Below are 16707 nucleotides of genomic sequence, written 5' to 3' on the forward strand. Positions count from 1 at the left end.
AGGAGGAAAATGAAGGTATGAGAGGGGATGAAAGAAACCTACGGAAATCAACATATTTTTAAAACAAAGAGTTGAAAATGGTAAGAGAAATGATAATGAATCAGAGAATAGATCAAAACTAATGGAATAAAAACAGTAATCAAAGATGTATCAGAAGAAAGAATCCATGACTCATAGAAATACCAAAAGCTAGCAATGAAAAGGTTTTCTCCATGTAGCTGGAAAAATTAATGAAAAGAAACCAAGATCAAGAGTTGTCCTAGTTAAACGTGTTACATGAGAGAGAGAGAAGGAGGAGGAAGGGAAGTTTCCAGAGACAAAATGTTGGTTATCTATGAAGGGAATCAACCTCCCCACTAGTCTCATGCTTTCAGTGAAGAGGAACTTCTGTGAGGATAACACTCCTAGCTTTTCTCTCCACCTCTACTAATTTCTTCTCATAAGAGCAGTGCTTTATCTGATATTTGCTTCTGAAAGAGGGAACTGAGCTTGCCTGGCTCAGCCCCTACTCCTGTCTGGTCAAATTCATAAGCTATAAAAAGTATGCACCCTGTCTCCTTACCTGCCAGGTGGTCGTAGTCTAGCCCTCAGGTGGAGATGTGCAGGTCTACTGTGACTCTGCCCGTGATTCTGTCAAAATCAAGAGGAGAGACTATAAGTCCCTTTGGCCACAGATCCAAAATCACTTTCTCCAATCAGCTTTAAGAAATGCAACTGACATTTCGATCTTCCTTTTCCTATCTCCTGTGTTCTCAAGTTAATCCCCAAATTTGTAACCCAAGTCAGTCCTAATTTGGGAGGGAAAGAGGAAATAACCTAAAATGCCAATGGTTACCCACAAAAGACTACCCATAACATTAAGTATGAGAAAACAATGGCAAAGTTCACAAACTGCTAGTTCTTAGGCAAAATATAACCTTGGAAAATGTTCTGTTTGCTGATTTTAGTTGGCATATACAACGTTTTATATGGCCATGTAATTAGGCAGGCATAATATTTGATTATAACACGTCTTCCTCCAAGGCTGCCTCACATTTAGGTGTCCTGGCATAACTTCTGTAGAATTTGAGTTTGCTACCCCTGCAAAAAAGCAGTGATGACAGAATCTGAAGTTAAATAGAGTAGTTGTAGATCTCTAAGTACCTATATGGCTAGACCTGCAAGCCAAATGCTGACTGAAAAAGCAAGCTGCAGAATAATGCATACAGTAGGGTATCATTTACGTATGTTTAAACACAACATATTTTCTGATTTGCTGTTATGATTCATATGAAAGGTTTTCTTTTTTCTTCTCTCTCCAGAACTTTCTAGAATCTTTTCTATACACTCATGTTCTGCATTTCATGATGGTATGCTTAGGAACATGAGAAACAAAGACACTGACCTCACTGAGCTTACACTCCAATAGGTAATAAATTACAAACAGATGAATGCACATGTCATATGACAGGACTTCGTAGCTTATAAAGAATAAATAAACCATGGCAAGGGTTTCCTCCTCTTCTGGTGGTTTGTGTAGGGCAGAACCATCATATAGGGGAGGAGGGGTACACTGCTGAGTGGAATTGGACAAAACTTTCAAACTGCCTTTCCAAATGGCCATGCCGATTTATAATCCCAACGGTAGGATAATCTTCCCCTCCCCCCCGCCCCGTTTGATCGAAACACATTGTATCCATTTTCATTTCCTTGATTAAGTCGTGATTTGCCTCTTGATATTGTTTTCCTATTGGGTTGTACGGCTGATTCGTGTTTCTCCTCCACGGACCCAATTTCTGGTTCCAAGTTCATCAGTGTCCTCGTGGTGCTCCGACCACAGACCCCTTACTGGAAAGTGTCCGTGAAGCACTCCTCATGCTGGATGCAATCACCCAGGTTGTATTTCCATGCCCGCTCTGGGCCTCAGCAGGTGTCACCACTGATATCTTATTTAAGCCTCACCACATGCCGAAAGTTAAGTGATAAGTATCTTCATTGCCCAGATAAGCAAACAGACTCAAAGATGATGAATTACTTACTTCAAGGTCCCACAGCAAGTAATTGCAGGAGTCAGGATTCAAAACCATGCTTTTTTAATCTCTAAAGCTTGTGTTCCTCTCCCTTAAATACTCTCATTGTCAGCCTTTGGGAGCAAAAGCTATTCTGCTACAGCATTGGCTATTTCAAAGTTCAACCTAATTTAGATTGGCGCTTGGTGTAGTTCACATAAATAAAGCCTTTGCAGTTGCCAACATATCTTCTTAGATCATTTCCTACCTCACTCCATTGCTAAAGCTGTTTGGCTCCTGAAAAACAAGGTCTTCCTTCCGTCCAGGTTCTAGGACCACCCTCTGAATTCTAGGTCTTCCGTTGCTCTCCATACTAGTTGACAGTAGCCCAGAATATTTCCATAAAATTTCCTTCAATTGTCACTTCTTTTAAATTCTATAAAACCAGGAAAGATGTCTAGGAGGGATTTTTCTGGCTTCCAACATCATTTTCTTCTACACAAACCTTTACATAAACATCAACATGTCTGAAACCAAATAACATGTCAGTTACTTAGGTCCCAGACAAACGGTGATTACTTTTAAATCATGCAAAATTTAAGATCACAGAGTTCTACAACACTGAGGTCAGAAGGAATCACAGCATCCACCCAGCCCAAGCATGGCCAATAGAATCCATAACTGGAAGTGGTGGCGAGAAAGCTGGAGTCCCATCTGGGCTCTGCAGGAAGGAGTGCTGTGATCCATTAGCAATGTCTGCCCTGGACAGCCACAGGAGTTCCAGGCCTTTGGGGCAGCTGTTGGGAAATGCTGATCCAAAATGAACACTAAAACATCACTGAGATCAACCAGTTAAATATGATTTGTCCCACTCCCACCAAAGCAGACAGCATCTTGACACGAAAATTTTAACAGCCCAGCTCTCCTGAAACCTCTCACAACTTTCTCAGACAGTCCCAGTGAACTTAAAATCTCAATCTAAATATCCCATGATATAGTGACTTTTTCTCAGAAGAAAAAATTTATTTTATTATATACACGTTAAAGTGGACTAAAGAAACCCAAAGAGGAAACAAGAACACACACACACACAAACAATTTTTCAGTGATTCTGCTTTGCCTTGTTGAAGTAAGTTCATAAATACAATTTTTATTAGTACAAAAAAAAATCAGTTGCTTTTAACCTCTTCCACCTCCCCAGGCAAGTAAATACTGAAAAAAATTGTAAGGAATATTGGCTTGGAGGAGGGCCACTCAGGCCTGGGATGTCCACACATCACCATCTGGCCCTACTGTCAGACGTGTGAAAAGGAATATGTGTATCATATATTTTTTTTCTCTAATCTTGTCCAAAGCATGCATTTTACGGAGGAAGAATCTGAAGCCCAGATAGACTAAGCCATTTATCTATACACACACAACTAGTTAACGGCAGAACTAGGCTAAGAATCCATTTCTCCTGCTTGCTGGTTTAGCACTGTTAGCCTACACAGTCCCACATGTAAATGACTCCCAGGTCGTCTACTTAAGCACCCATCACTCACCAAATACAAGTGTAGGAGGCACAGAATTGAAACAGTACAACCTTGGGCAGCATCAGGATGCTCACAGCTGGACGGGAGGCTGGACCTGCAAACCGAGAGCTGCAGAGGACTCTCTGCCTTCCTGAGGAAGGCATTTGGAGAGCTCTGAAAAGCCCCAAACTCGCCCGTACCATTGCTTTTAAACCTCTTCACTACCCCTGCCAGCAGTGACCGTCAACTTCCTTTCTGAAGCTTTTTTTTTTTTTTTTTAACAAAGAAACATCTTTAACACTTCATGATCGTTACTATGCACAAAGCAATGCAGAACCAAAAACAATCCGAGCTCTTTCCTGCCTTGCCGTCTTTGCCCTTGATGTTCCCTCCAGCAGGATGGTCCCCTGCCCCCATCTTCACATGGCGGCTCTTCTCTTCACTGCAAATCTCCCTCCTTCCTCTTTTTTAAAATTGTGGTAAAATATATGTAACACAAAACTTGCCATTTTTAAGTGTACAAGTCACTGCCATGAAGTACATTCACAGTGTTCTGTGACCTCCACCGCTGCCTCTTTCCAAAACTTTTTCATCACCCCAAACAGAAACTCTGTACCCACCAAGAAATGACTCCTCACTTCCCGCTTCCTCCAGCCCCTGGTAATCTCTAGTCCACTCTCTGTCTCTACGAATTTGCCTTTTCTAAGTATTCATATAAATGGAGTCATACAATGTTTACCCTTTTGTGTCGGCTTATTCATAATGATTTTAAGATTCATCCACATCGTAGCATGTATCAGAATTCCATTCCTTTTTACGGCTGAATAATATTCCATTTTATGAATACACAACATTTTGTTTATCCATCCATCCACTGATGTACACATGGGTTGCTTCCACCTTTTGGCTGCTGTGAATAATGCTGCAGTGGGCAGGGCTCCTTTCCGATGCTCACCTCTCTCTCTCACTTTCCATCACATCCCCCGGCTTTATTTTCTTCATAGAACATATCACCACATGAAATTAATTGTTTCGTTTATTCTTCTTCCCTCATCCTCCTCCCAAAGGTACAGTCCACGGGAGCAGAGAACCTTTTCATGGCCCACTTTATCGCCAGCCCAGCATCCTAACATAGGGGCTGCCATATACTAGATACTCAAAAAATATTTGTTGAATGAATGAATTAAAAAGCAATAATGAAATGCATAGGTTGAGCAGGTGACCAGACTCACTAACTTGCTAACTAACTCCCGCTCCCCCATCACAGAGCAGGTCATACAGACTCATACTTTAGCAACATGACAAACTACTCCATGCCACGGCTCTTTGGGATACGATGCCTAAAGTAGAAGTCACTAGTGTTAAATCCTCAGTGCCAAATATCTATGACATTATACGGTTGAGAGTTGCTGTAACGGCAACGTGGGCAAAACATCTAAGACACAGAAGTGCCAGTGAGTAAAAAGAAGTGGGAAGAAAAAAGGAAGGAAGCTTTGTGCAGCTTTGTGCCCTGAAGAAAGGGCTGGTAACGTCCCTCTTACACCAGAAGAGCATCTCACTTAGCATAATTGGCCAGAGAGGCAGGTGGAAAAGTGGTCCAGCCTGGGGGGCTCTGGCACCACCTTCTGTTCTGGCAGCTCCCAAAGCCGTCACGTGACTTAACAGGTCTCTCTTTATCCCGAACACTGAGGCCCACACCCCTTCTCCCTGAGAGAGAATTCTTCTCACTGCTCTCTTCCCTGGGAGGGTATAGAGAGTTTCACTTCGTGCACGTTGATTCCATTACCGTTTACTACATGGCTACTTCCGGGGGCAAGGAGATAATCCAATTCTGCTCCTTCCCAGCACACGAGCATAAAACCGTAACATATAACATATTATGTCAGACACAGGTGCTGCCCAGCTCAGCACTCTGTCCCTGACACCCAGAGAAGGGAAGATTTTGTGAGCAACTCTAGTCCTTGCTTCACGTGACACACAGATGCCGAGCCCCGCTCTCCCTCCACAGAGGGCCAGCGTGTCCCCGCTCCTACTCTTCCTTTATCTCTGGACCACCCACACAGCATCCTTCCTGGTTCCACTAGCAGATGCCCAGTGGCCTCTTGCAGTGTTCTAGGATGTCTGTTGGGAACCAGAAATTTTAAAATGAATGAGTTATGGCTCCCATGGGGTTCCGCTGGGCAGCAAAGGCAAAGGACCACTTGACAGAGCAAGGAGGAACTACTCAGACAGTGGGAAGATAGGGACCCATGGGGCAGATCTTGAAAGATAAGCAGTGTAGAAAGAAAAGGGAAAAGGATGAGGCAGAGGAAGTGCGGGCATACTTGTATATCAGGGAGAAAAGCCTGGGGTTTCGGGTGGCGGGGGGAGAAAGAGAGAGAATGACAGAGAGCAAGAAGGAGGATATATGAGAGAGGGAATTAAATTTTTTCTAGAGAAGAAAACAGGAAGCAAAGGAGTCAGCAGTTACTGCTAGAAAGGTTAACTTTGGCGATGAGTAATAACTTCTTCAAATAGAATCATGAAGGAAGCAAATATAGGTAAAAATATAGACAAATTAAGAAGACCAAGGGGCATACATGACGTAGATCGTCTCTGAGGGTCTCCATTATCTCTGTAGAGCCCCAGCTTCCCCCATGAGCTGGGAATGAGGAGGTGACGGTGGGTTGGGTGCAGTGGGTGGAGGTCAGGGGCAGCCGCTGAAGAGAAAGTAAGAGAAGGTCGACTAGAGATAATTAAAAGTTGAGCAAGCAGCAGTGGCAGCCCAGCAGAGGCTGAGAGGCTCATAAATGTGTAATGGAACCACTTCTGCACGGTGATGTGATTTTTCCCAAGTATTGTCCAGCAGCCCCGGGCCAGGGAGAGTGAAAACAAGCATTTGGATTGACACAGCACTGGGCATGGAGGTGCGGCTGTGGCAGGAGGTCAAGGAGATGAGGGTGAGGAGGGACTGGATGACAGGGCCCTTGAAGAGATGGGTGATTAAATCTAGCCTAAGAAGGGGAGATGGGCAAAGCCAGGAGAGGTCTGACAGCCTGCAAAATCAGGTGTCAAATATATCCAGCACGTAGCCATAAGGCTTTGTATTTGTCAAGGTCCTCTAGAGAAACGGAACCAATTCCTTATAATAAGTCTCATGATAAGGAAATGACTCATGCAATTATGGAAGCTAAGAAGTCCTGTGACCTGCCGATTTCAAGCTGGAGCCCCAGGAAAATGGCGCTGTAGTTCCATTCCAAGTCTGAAAGCCTGAGAAGTAGGAGAGCCAGGATTGTGAGTCTAAGGCCACTGCCAGGAGAAGACCAATGTCTCAGTTTAAGCAGTCAGGCAGAGAGAAAACAGGCAACCTTCCTCTGCCTTTTTCTTCTATTCAGGCCCATGAATCAATGCCCACGGGCATAGGCTGATGCCCACCCATACTGAGGAGGGCCATCTGCTTTACTGAGTCCACAGAGTCAAGTGCTGATCTCTTCTGGGAACACCCTCACAGGCAGAAATGATATTTAAGCAGCTATCTGGGCATCCTATGGCCCAGTCAAACTGGCACGTAAAGTTAACCATCACAAGCTTGATAACGGTAGCTCTTATTGTAATCCCAGGCATGTATATGCACCAGGCATTAACTAAGAGCTTTACGTGTATGGTTCCATTGGGTCCTCTCTCACTTTACAGAAAAGTAACTACAGCTCAAGGAAGTTAAGTTAGTCTGGACTTGACTAACCCCAAAACTCATGCTCTTAAACATCTGGCCCAAAGAGGTTGTAGTGCTAGATTTCTGAGCGTATTGTTTTGTAGGTTGAGCCCTCCCAAGTGATGAACAAGGTGTAGGAGGTGGCAGTGGACGTGGATTGCTGAAGTGAATGGAAGTTGAGTCACTGGGACTGAGGACGTCAGAGCAATCTGTGACTGGAAAGTTGAATGACTCAACAACAAGGGTCAGAGGGCCAGGAGTCAGGGACCTCAGAATCACAGGAAAATTTCTGTCCAGAAGGGTTCATGTGAGGAAGAACCAGCCTGAAGCCAACTGGAAAAAATTTTGCAAGGGCCGTGGAAGCTCTGACATTTGGCAAGAAGTGGCACCTCTCCCTTTGAAAGGTTCCCGGTTGGGACAGGGGCTCCCAAGACCATCCTCAGGTTCAGTGATTCACCAGAAGGACTCATAGAACTCAGGAAAGCTCTGACACTCATGGTTATGGTTTATGACAGTGAAAGGATACAGACTCAAATTTGCAAAGGAAAGAGGTACACAGGGCAGAGTCCAGGAGAAACTAGACATGGCCTTCCAGCTGCCCTCGCTCAGCAGAGTAGCACAAACAGGACGTGATCCTCCAGTAATGATGTGTGATAGCACCTGGGAAGTACTGCCAGCCAGGGAAGCTTACCTGAGCTTTCATGTCCAAGGTTTTTCTTGGGAGTCAGTCACCTAGGCGTGAAATACGCACATGACTGACCTTAGCTACCCTGTCTTCAGCACTTCCAGAGGTCAAACTGATACAGCATGGCCCAGGGCCCCAGGCAAACAAAGGCACACATTCATTATAAATCACATTGTAGCCATAAACTATCTGGGGTAGCCCAAGGCCCCAGGTATACAAAAACACCCTTATCAAGCAGAATACTCGGAGGACTTAGAAGATCTCTCTGGTCAAGGGCCAGTCCTTTCTTTGGAATGTGCAGGGCTGAAGCACCCCAGGCCCTCTGGGTTAACTCTTTACAGCACACCAGCACCAGAGACCAATAAACCTGATTTGTGATGTAAGACACCCATTCTGGCCCAGAACACCACAGAGACCTCCAGGGATCAAGGACGACCCAGTCACTTGAAGGTAAACTTTGCATTTAAAGCTAGAATGTTACCCTTTGAGTTTTGGGTTCACAATGAGCTCAACCTCTGAGGCTGATCCAAGGACTTTTCTACTCTAGACCATCCTATGCTCTCTCTGATCAAGGCTCAACTCTCCCAGTTAACGTGAAAAAGAAGCAAGCAAACAAACAAACCGACAACTCTCATGCCCAACGTTGGAAAACAAGTGAAAAAGAAGTCTCTGATACCCATTAGACATCCGCAAACACACTGCAATGAGGACCAAGAGATTTCCTCTCTACACTGTGTGCTGGGACCCTGTTCCTAAGAGCCCTGTAGATAGAACGCTCCCAGATCCAAACACCAGGCTGAGAAAGCAACCAGGAAGCAGCTGGTGTGCTTTGGTCTAATTCTGCAGTGGGTTCACTGGACACAACTGGGTTGGCCATTCTTTTGCCTCTAGAGGGTACAGTAAGCAGCAACTATCACATTCTCCTTGGGTGCACAGGCTTGTAAAGAGTTGAAACAGAGATGGAGGCAGAGATAGAGACAGAGGAAGAGATAGAAATAGAGGTTTCAGTGGACGTTTTTGCTAGCATAGCGTTTCTGTCATGCACTTGCCATCTGAAACGCCTTGTTTTCATGTAGGTGAGATTTTATTCTTTTTTTTTATTGAAGTGTAGTTGATTTACAATATTGTGTTTCAGAGGCACAGCAAAGTGATTCAGATTGTTTTTGTGGATTTTTTTTGCAGATTTTATTCCATTATAGGTTATTGCAAGATATTGGTATGATTCCCTATGCTATATAGTACATCTTTGCTGCTTATTTATTTTATGTTTAGTGGTTTTAGTAGGGAAGAAAGTAAGTGGATCCTTTGCCCCTGGCGTTCTAGACCATGGGCAGCACTCAGCTCATCCCCTTCCTGCTGTAGTCCCCTTGCAGATCTCAAATCAGACACGTGCTCCCTGTTTATTACACACGACGGGTAACCCTGCTGCGGAAGGATGCTTCTATTATGGAGGTAAAACCCATGGGAGTTTTGCTGGCTACTCGTTTATCTCTATCTTCTATTGACCAACAGTGAGACTGTTCTATTCCAAATGCCTTTGAGGAAGGTTGTCACGACGGTAAAGAAGGGAAAAAATAAATAAATCCATGCTCAGCTTTCACGTTTCAAAATGAATGTTTGAACCCAAGGCAGAGGCAAAAGCCTGAGAGAAAGGGATACTGGAGTTCCAAAGCAGAGCCCATAAAGACCCAGCACAGAAAGTTTATTTCCAAAAAAGTAAGCAAAAAGAATTCATGATCGGTTAGAGCCAGTTTTACCACCATTCATATTATATTAACATCCCCTAAAGTGAGAAACGGGGGAAATTAGGAGCGGTCCTGAGGTGGGGCTCCTGTCTTGCCCCTCTGAGGTCACGTCTGTAGGGACGGAGGAGCACCGTAAGTTCAAGCGTGGAAGGAATCACAGCTTCCATGCTGAGCAGGGCCTAGGAAGGTGAATGGGGTCTTGGGGCTCTCCACCTGTACCCTTCCATGGAGCCACAGGGATGCAGAACCGACTCCAGGGTCTAGGGAAACGGGCCGGACCCGTCAGGCTCCACATGGGAAGGCGAGAGACTGAACGCTTCTCGCTCAGTCTTTAGGGCTGGTGGGCCCTAGTGGCCCCTGGTCAGCTCGTGGGGATTCAGAGTGACCTTTATGGACCCACCACTAGGGAAAAGATGAAGGCTCAGACATCCCAAAGGAGCCTGGCAAGGACGGGCAGTGACATTCAGGGCCAGTGAGAGCGAGGCCATCGCGGTGGCTGCCGAAGAGAAGACGTAACGGCCGAGAACCAAACGCCGCTCCCAACGCCTGGACAGCCCTCAAGGCTCCTGGAAATTAGGTTCAGTCACGGAGGAAAGAAGAAAGGGGAGAACTGTGAATGAATCGAGAAAACCTCGAATTGGTTGAGTTTGTCCTGCAAGGACTACCATTGAGTTTCCATGGACAGAGGTGTGGAACTGGAGGCAGAACCCAAATTCAGTTATGGAAAAACAAGAGCCTTACCCTTTACCTTGCAAACCTGAGTTGGAGGTCTATGGAATGAACACTTACAATATTTTAAACTCCTGAGAGCTCAAAGATGTGAGAACAGGTAGGTCAGTGATAACACCAAGAGCAGCAGGTTGTATATAAATTTTGTATATAAATTTTTGTATATAAATGTTTAATGCTGTATATATAAATTCTAGTTCATGCAAACCAAAATTTGGGGTGCATTGTTCTGACCATGGAACAGATGTGAGTGGGACCTGCCCCTGAAAGTGGGAAATGTATGTGCCTAGGTCATCTTCTTTCTGTATCAGGAATGCAGCCATCCCTGACCAGGTGACAGAGAGTGTGGCTGTGCATTTCAAAAGGGGAGCTATGGGGCTTCCCTGGTGGCGCAGTGGTTGAGAGTCTGCCTGCCGATGCAGGGGACACGGGTTCGAGCCCCGGTCCGGGAAGATCCACGTGCCGCGGACCAACTAAGCCCGTGCGCCACAACTACTGAGCCTGCGCATCTGGAGCCTGTGCTCCGCGACGGGAGAGGCCGCGACAGTGAGAGGCCCGCGCACCGCGCTGAAGAGTGGCCCCCGCTCGCCGCAACTGGAGAAAGCCCTCGCACAGCAACGAAGACCCAGCACAGCCCTAAATAAATAAATAAATAAAAACAACAACAACAAAAAAAGAGGAGCTATGTATGTGCCACTTCTGGGTATGCGAAGCCATCTCAGAGATGTAGACTGGGCCCCCAAATGTTGGGACGGCTGGAAAAATTCAAGGATCAAGTTCAAAGTCCTTAGTATGACAAGCAAAGCTTTCCACGATGGGGCCTTGCTCCCCTGACCGGTCCCTTGGGACTCCCTAGCAGTCCCATAGTCAGGAAGACCACCAGGAGGGCTCTAAACCTACCATATTGTCTTGCCCCGGGGCCTTTGCACAAGCTTCTCCCTCTGCCTGAATGGGCCTGGCTATCTCTACGTATCCTTCACGTCTCAACTTGAACTTACATCTTCCAGAAAGGCTTCCCGAATTTTCCCAAATTGATTTAATTGTCCTTCCATGAACTTTCATGGCATCCTGAGTGAACCCCAGTTGAACCACTTATCAGGCTGTATTTAACTGTCTGTTTTCCTTCTTTATCTCCTCCACTAGACTGTCAGCTATTTAAGGGCAAAGGCATGTCTTGATCATCATTGTATCCTGGAACCTAAAGCAGCACCTGGCCATGAGAAGGTGCTCCACAAACACTTGTTACTTGTCAAGGTTGATGATTACTGGGTAAGGAGGGACCTGGACCACTTTAGAAAACCCAGGCTGACTGGGCCACCTCCCTCGGGGAAATGGCCGCAAGCAAATAGACATCAGAGTCAGAGAGCTGTGGCCGAAGAATTTTTCTTCACTTGTTCCCCGGGGGAAATTACTGCTTTGAGCAGCAATGCTTTAAACCTGGTTCTTAAAGGAAGAGAAACCTCCATGGGCTGGTAACTCACATCAGCAGATGCACGGCTGCCCGCTCTCCAGTCTGTCTGTGCGTCTTCAATCAGGCAGAACATCCCCATCCTTCAGACCACTGTTCTCAGTCTGGGCTTTTGCGGGTTCACTGTGTCAGCATGCCCCGGGGCTCCCACTCCGCTCAGGGTCTTGTCCTGTGAATGTCCTGAACAGAAATACTCTCTTTAGCACCTTCTCAGCGGAAGGCTCCATGCCAGGCACTTGCACGTAGAACATTAGATTTAACCCTCACAAAAACATTGGGAGATAAAACCATTACCCTCAGATGTAGACAGGCAAAAACCGAGGAGGTTAAATAACTTGCTCAAGATCCCAGCTAGTGAGAGACTGAGCTGTTCTCAGGGGGAAAAAAATAACCTCTGTTACAAGACTGTTCAATTTTTTACACTGCTGTCACAAAAAATGCAAAACTCCACTACCTGTTCCCGAAAGCTCTGGGTGGCAAAACACACACACACACACACACACACACACACACACACACACACACACACACACACACATACACCTTGAAGAGTTCAGCAGGTGATAATTGGTGTTGCTACAGCATGAAAGAATAAGGGAGCTGTGAAATTCTCCACTATCCTGGGAAAGAATCAGACACTTTTCTACTTTGATAACCACGGTATTCTCAAGCATAAGGTAAGGGTTTAAGCCATAGTTTCCCATGCTTCTGATTTAAGTTTAAAATTTCCAGGAAGAGCAGAATATGTCAATGAGGTCTTTGATTTTTTTTTTTTTTACGAGATTATGTAAGTTGTTTACTACTCTCACTAACAGCCAGGAAGCGTCCGAGTGCTGTTCATCGGCCTCACATCAATATTCCACGCACTCATTAATCATTCACAGATTACTTTATACTCTGCACATGCCCGCAGATGGCCCTTTACCCAGGTGGGTAGCTCGAGTTATAAATGCCAGTGCCTGTAGGAGAAGCAGACCCATAGCACGAATGTTACAGCCCCAAGGAGCACACGTGCAGGGGTCTCTAGTGACTCAGAGAGCGTGTGCTCTGTCTGCAGGGAGCGCCACGACTCAACTCCAGCCAACGGTTGCCATGCAGGATCCCAGAGCCCTTGTGGCTGGGTCTCCTGCTTTTCCAAAAAGCAGCCGTTAAGTCTGGAATTTTACACGAAATTTCCTGATCACTATGAGGGCCAAACAGCATATGCCTGTGGGTAACTTTCCATCCAGTCTGCGATCCCTGGATTACTGTCTACAGCCGTGCTGTCCCCTAGGACCCGGGACTTCGACGAGCTCATCAGAGTTAACCCAAGAGCAGACAGCCGTGCAGCCACAGGGTTTATGGCAGCGGGAGGGCTTCGCGTCTGACGAGGTCGTGAGCGTCGAGCCAAGGAAAAGAGGAACTGTCCGTCCCATAAGAAAACGACAACGCTCAACAAGTCCTTATGGCCTCGATTTTTTCTTTTTTTTTTTGCGGTACGCGGGCCTCTCACTGCTGTGGCCTCTCCCGTCGCGGAGCACAGGCTCCGGACGCGCAGGCGCGGCGGCCGTGGCTCACGGGCCCAGCCGCTCCGCGGCACGTGGGATCCTCCCGGACCGGGGCACGAACCCGCGTCCCCTGCATCGGCAGGCGGACTCTCAACCGCTGCGCCACCAGGGAAGCCCCTGGCCTCAATTTTAACATCTTTGGTAATTCCGCAGCAGTAGCACCTGCTCAGGCAATGAGAGAGGCGGCTTTGGGAACATTACACGACCCCTTTTATCTCAGCTCTAGGTGAGGTGAGCTACAACCATCCACAAGCAACCCAATCACAGGTACAGAGCCGTGATGAGATGCCTGGTGCAATTCAGAGGAAATCTGAGCAAGGGATTAAACAGGCTTCCAAACGGGTAGTGTGAGGTGTTGGAAGAGGCTGGGCTGGCGGGAAAACTCGTGCGCTGATCCCCAGAAGCATCCTTCGTCTCCCGAGCAGGGATGTAGAGGGGCTGCCCTCCCGCCAAGCGTATGATGCTAGTTGCCAGGGACAGAGCCGTGAACCACGCTAACGACGCCCACTGGCAGACGCGAAGAGGACGCCCCCGAGTTCTGTACTGTCCAGGCAATATCTCCCCTCAGCCAGCCCTGCCCTTCCCCACTGACCTGCAGGGAATCCCAGGGCTCCCTGTCCCCCTCCCTTCTTACCTGGGACCCCAACAGGACTGATTCCATCTGGCTTTTGATCTCTGCTCACTTCTGCACAGGAAGCCCTAAGGCTTCCTAAACTCAACCCTCATCACCCTGCTTCTCCTTGCTTAAACCTCTGTCCATCTCCTAACCTGACTACCCCTAGTTCCCCAGATCCTCTCATCGGGTCCTCTGGAACTCATGGTCCATTATCAGCCAGACCTCTATATCTTTGGCTGTATCTCTAAACATTTTCTTCACCTTTCCGTCCTAACAGAACAAGGAGCCTGTTCCAGAACAAGGAACCGAGCAGAAGATTAATTTTTAAAATAATCATATTATGAGCAAAAACTAGTATGCACACTTAACCGTGTGCTAGGCACCGTTCCAAGCACTGTACCTATATTGATTCCATTAACCTTCACAACAACCCCATAATTAAAGCCATTACCACGCCTGTTTTCTGATGAGGAAACGCAGGCACGGAAAGGTGAATCGATGAGCCTAAGTTCATGGAGTTAATAAGCAGGGGAGCAGGAAGACAGGATTTGAACGAAGGCAGCGGAACCCCAAAGCCTGTGCATATGGAACAACTGCGATGGCACTGCATCACAGAATGGTCTTCGGTAGAAGAGAAGATGCCTCCAAAAAGGGGCGATCTGGGCCACCCCAGGGAGGCAGCACCGGGAGGAGTCCAAATCTGTTTGGGTCTAGAATCCGCCACTAAGAAAAGCTCAAAACTCCTGCTAAGGACACGGCTTCCTCTGTCACCCTCTCAAGAAGTGGCTGTTTTTTTCATTCCCGTACCCCTTGTTCCACTAGGCCTTGGTGCGGGGGGGGGGGTCCTCCCTGCTCTTCATTAATCTTCCACACCATTGCTCCGTCCCCACCACCCTTGGCTTTGAAGGTCACGCTGCCAGACTGGATATTCCACTCTGCCTTCTTATGGTGGTCATCCAGAGACCCCGGGTCACTCCCCTCATTCCGACAAGATCTGAGCGTCTGCTCATGGCCAGTTCTGATCTCAGGAATTTCACTTTTCATTGAGAAAATCCTCGCGATGCCCTTGACTTGCAGTTCCACGACCTCCTCTCTTCCCATTCTAACTCATCCTAACTCGGCCACTCCCTCCTATGGCCACACCCTAGACCTTTCCATACAGGTCATTCATTCCTCCATTATCTTAATTCTAAGGATCCCACTTTCCAACCACTGTCTCTCATCTTCAGTTTGCCAGTTCCAAAAATGGACCCCTGTCTAACCACCTGATCATTACCACCTTTTTACTATCCCTCAATTCCTTCATATCCTTACCTTTTTTTTTTAAACCCTGCTTACATTCAAATACACAATATTATTATGACTCTCTAGCATGTACTCCAAATCCTTTCTTCCTCTCTCCCTAATACTCACCTGGAAAAAACACAACCCTTATTAAATTTCACCCTAACTATTCTGAATCTTCATCCAAGCAACTGAGCTTGCTCTGAAGAGAATTTCACAGTCTCCCGCCAACTCATCTACCAACTTCAGGGCATCTGGCCCCTATACTTTGTCTTCCCTTGAATTACCATGGATGAATGGAAAGGCTCCTCTCTAAGGCCAACCCCTCTGTTTGAATCCCATAGCCTCATTCCCTTTTCAATACCAAAGTCATTATCAGTCAATCATTCCCTTCCCCGCATCACTGGATTTCCCCTCTCTTCTTGATCATTTCCATCAGCTTTAAAAAAAGCCTTCCTGCCCCTCCAATCCCTTCCAGCTCCCACCCCATTTCTCTGATCTCCTTAACTACAGTTGTTTCCACGTTCTCTCCTCCCCTTTTCTCTTGAACCCAATCTTCGCTGAATTACTGCCCCATCACTCCACCATAGTTCTTACCCAGGTCATCAATAACTTCTAGTTTACCAAATCCAATGGTCAATTCTCAGTCTTCACCTTACGTAGCCTCAGAAACATTTGACAAAGTTTGTCCCTCCATTTTCTCTGAAACTTTTTTTTTTTTTGTGAAGATGTTGGGGGTAGGAGTTTATTAATCAATTTATTTATTTTTGCCGTGTTGGGTCTTCGTTTCTGTGCGAGGGCTTTCTCTAGTTGTGGCAAGCGGGGTCCACTCTTCATCGTGGTGCGCGGGCCTCTCACTATCGCGGCCTCTCTTGTTGAGGAGCACAGGCTCCAGACGCGCAGGCTCAGCAGTTGTGGCTCACGGGCCCAGTTGCTCCGCAGCATGTGGGATCTTCCCAGACCAGGGCCCGAACCCGTGTCCCCTGCATTAGCAGGCAGATTCTCAACCACTGCGCCACCAGGGAAGCCCTGAAACTTTATTATGACTTGCTTCCAGGATGCTCTTCTCTCTAGGTTTTCCTTCTACAGCACTGACTGCTTCTTCTTGGTCTTCTCTCCCGTCCCCTGCCCATATCCCAGACCCCGAAACTTTGGAACACCCTGGACTCAGCCCTCAGCTTTCTTTTATCTGTCAACCTTCCTGTCCAGGGACCTCATCCAGTCTCATGGCATTTACACTGGTGGCTCCCACAATTCTATCTCCAGCTGGACCTCTCCCCTGAATTCCAGACATCTCAGCTCAACTCTACATCTCAGTTGGATTTCTAATAGGCACCTCAAACTCTACATGAACAAAACCCAACTCCTGATTTGTCACCAACGCACACACACACAGACACACACACACACACGATATTGCACAATTTTCAGTAATTAGTA

The 16707-nt window shown here is 46.7% G+C and overlaps 1 protein-coding gene across 10 annotated transcripts in view; it reads right to left on the minus strand.

The window, feature by feature from the left end:
- Window positions 1-16707, minus strand: part of ADPRM (ADP-ribose/CDP-alcohol diphosphatase, manganese dependent) — a 421658-nt gene that overhangs the window by 230814 nt on the left and 174137 nt on the right. For 8 of the 10 annotated variants that reach the window (XM_055090473.1, XM_055090472.1, XM_055090471.1 and 5 more), the window contains one exon: window positions 563-630. In XM_055090473.1, the coding sequence (XP_054946448.1) occupies window positions 563-630 (68 nt within the window). Of the gene's footprint in view, window positions 1-562; window positions 631-11833; window positions 12001-16707 lie in introns of all 10 variants that reach the window. The other 2 variants (XM_028499404.2, XM_028499406.2) reach the window with 1 other exon arrangement.

Source organism: Physeter macrocephalus, chromosome 14, assembly GCF_002837175.3.
Source record: "Physeter macrocephalus isolate SW-GA chromosome 14, ASM283717v5, whole genome shotgun sequence".
NCBI classification, from domain to species: Eukaryota; Metazoa; Chordata; class Mammalia; order Artiodactyla; family Physeteridae; genus Physeter; species Physeter macrocephalus.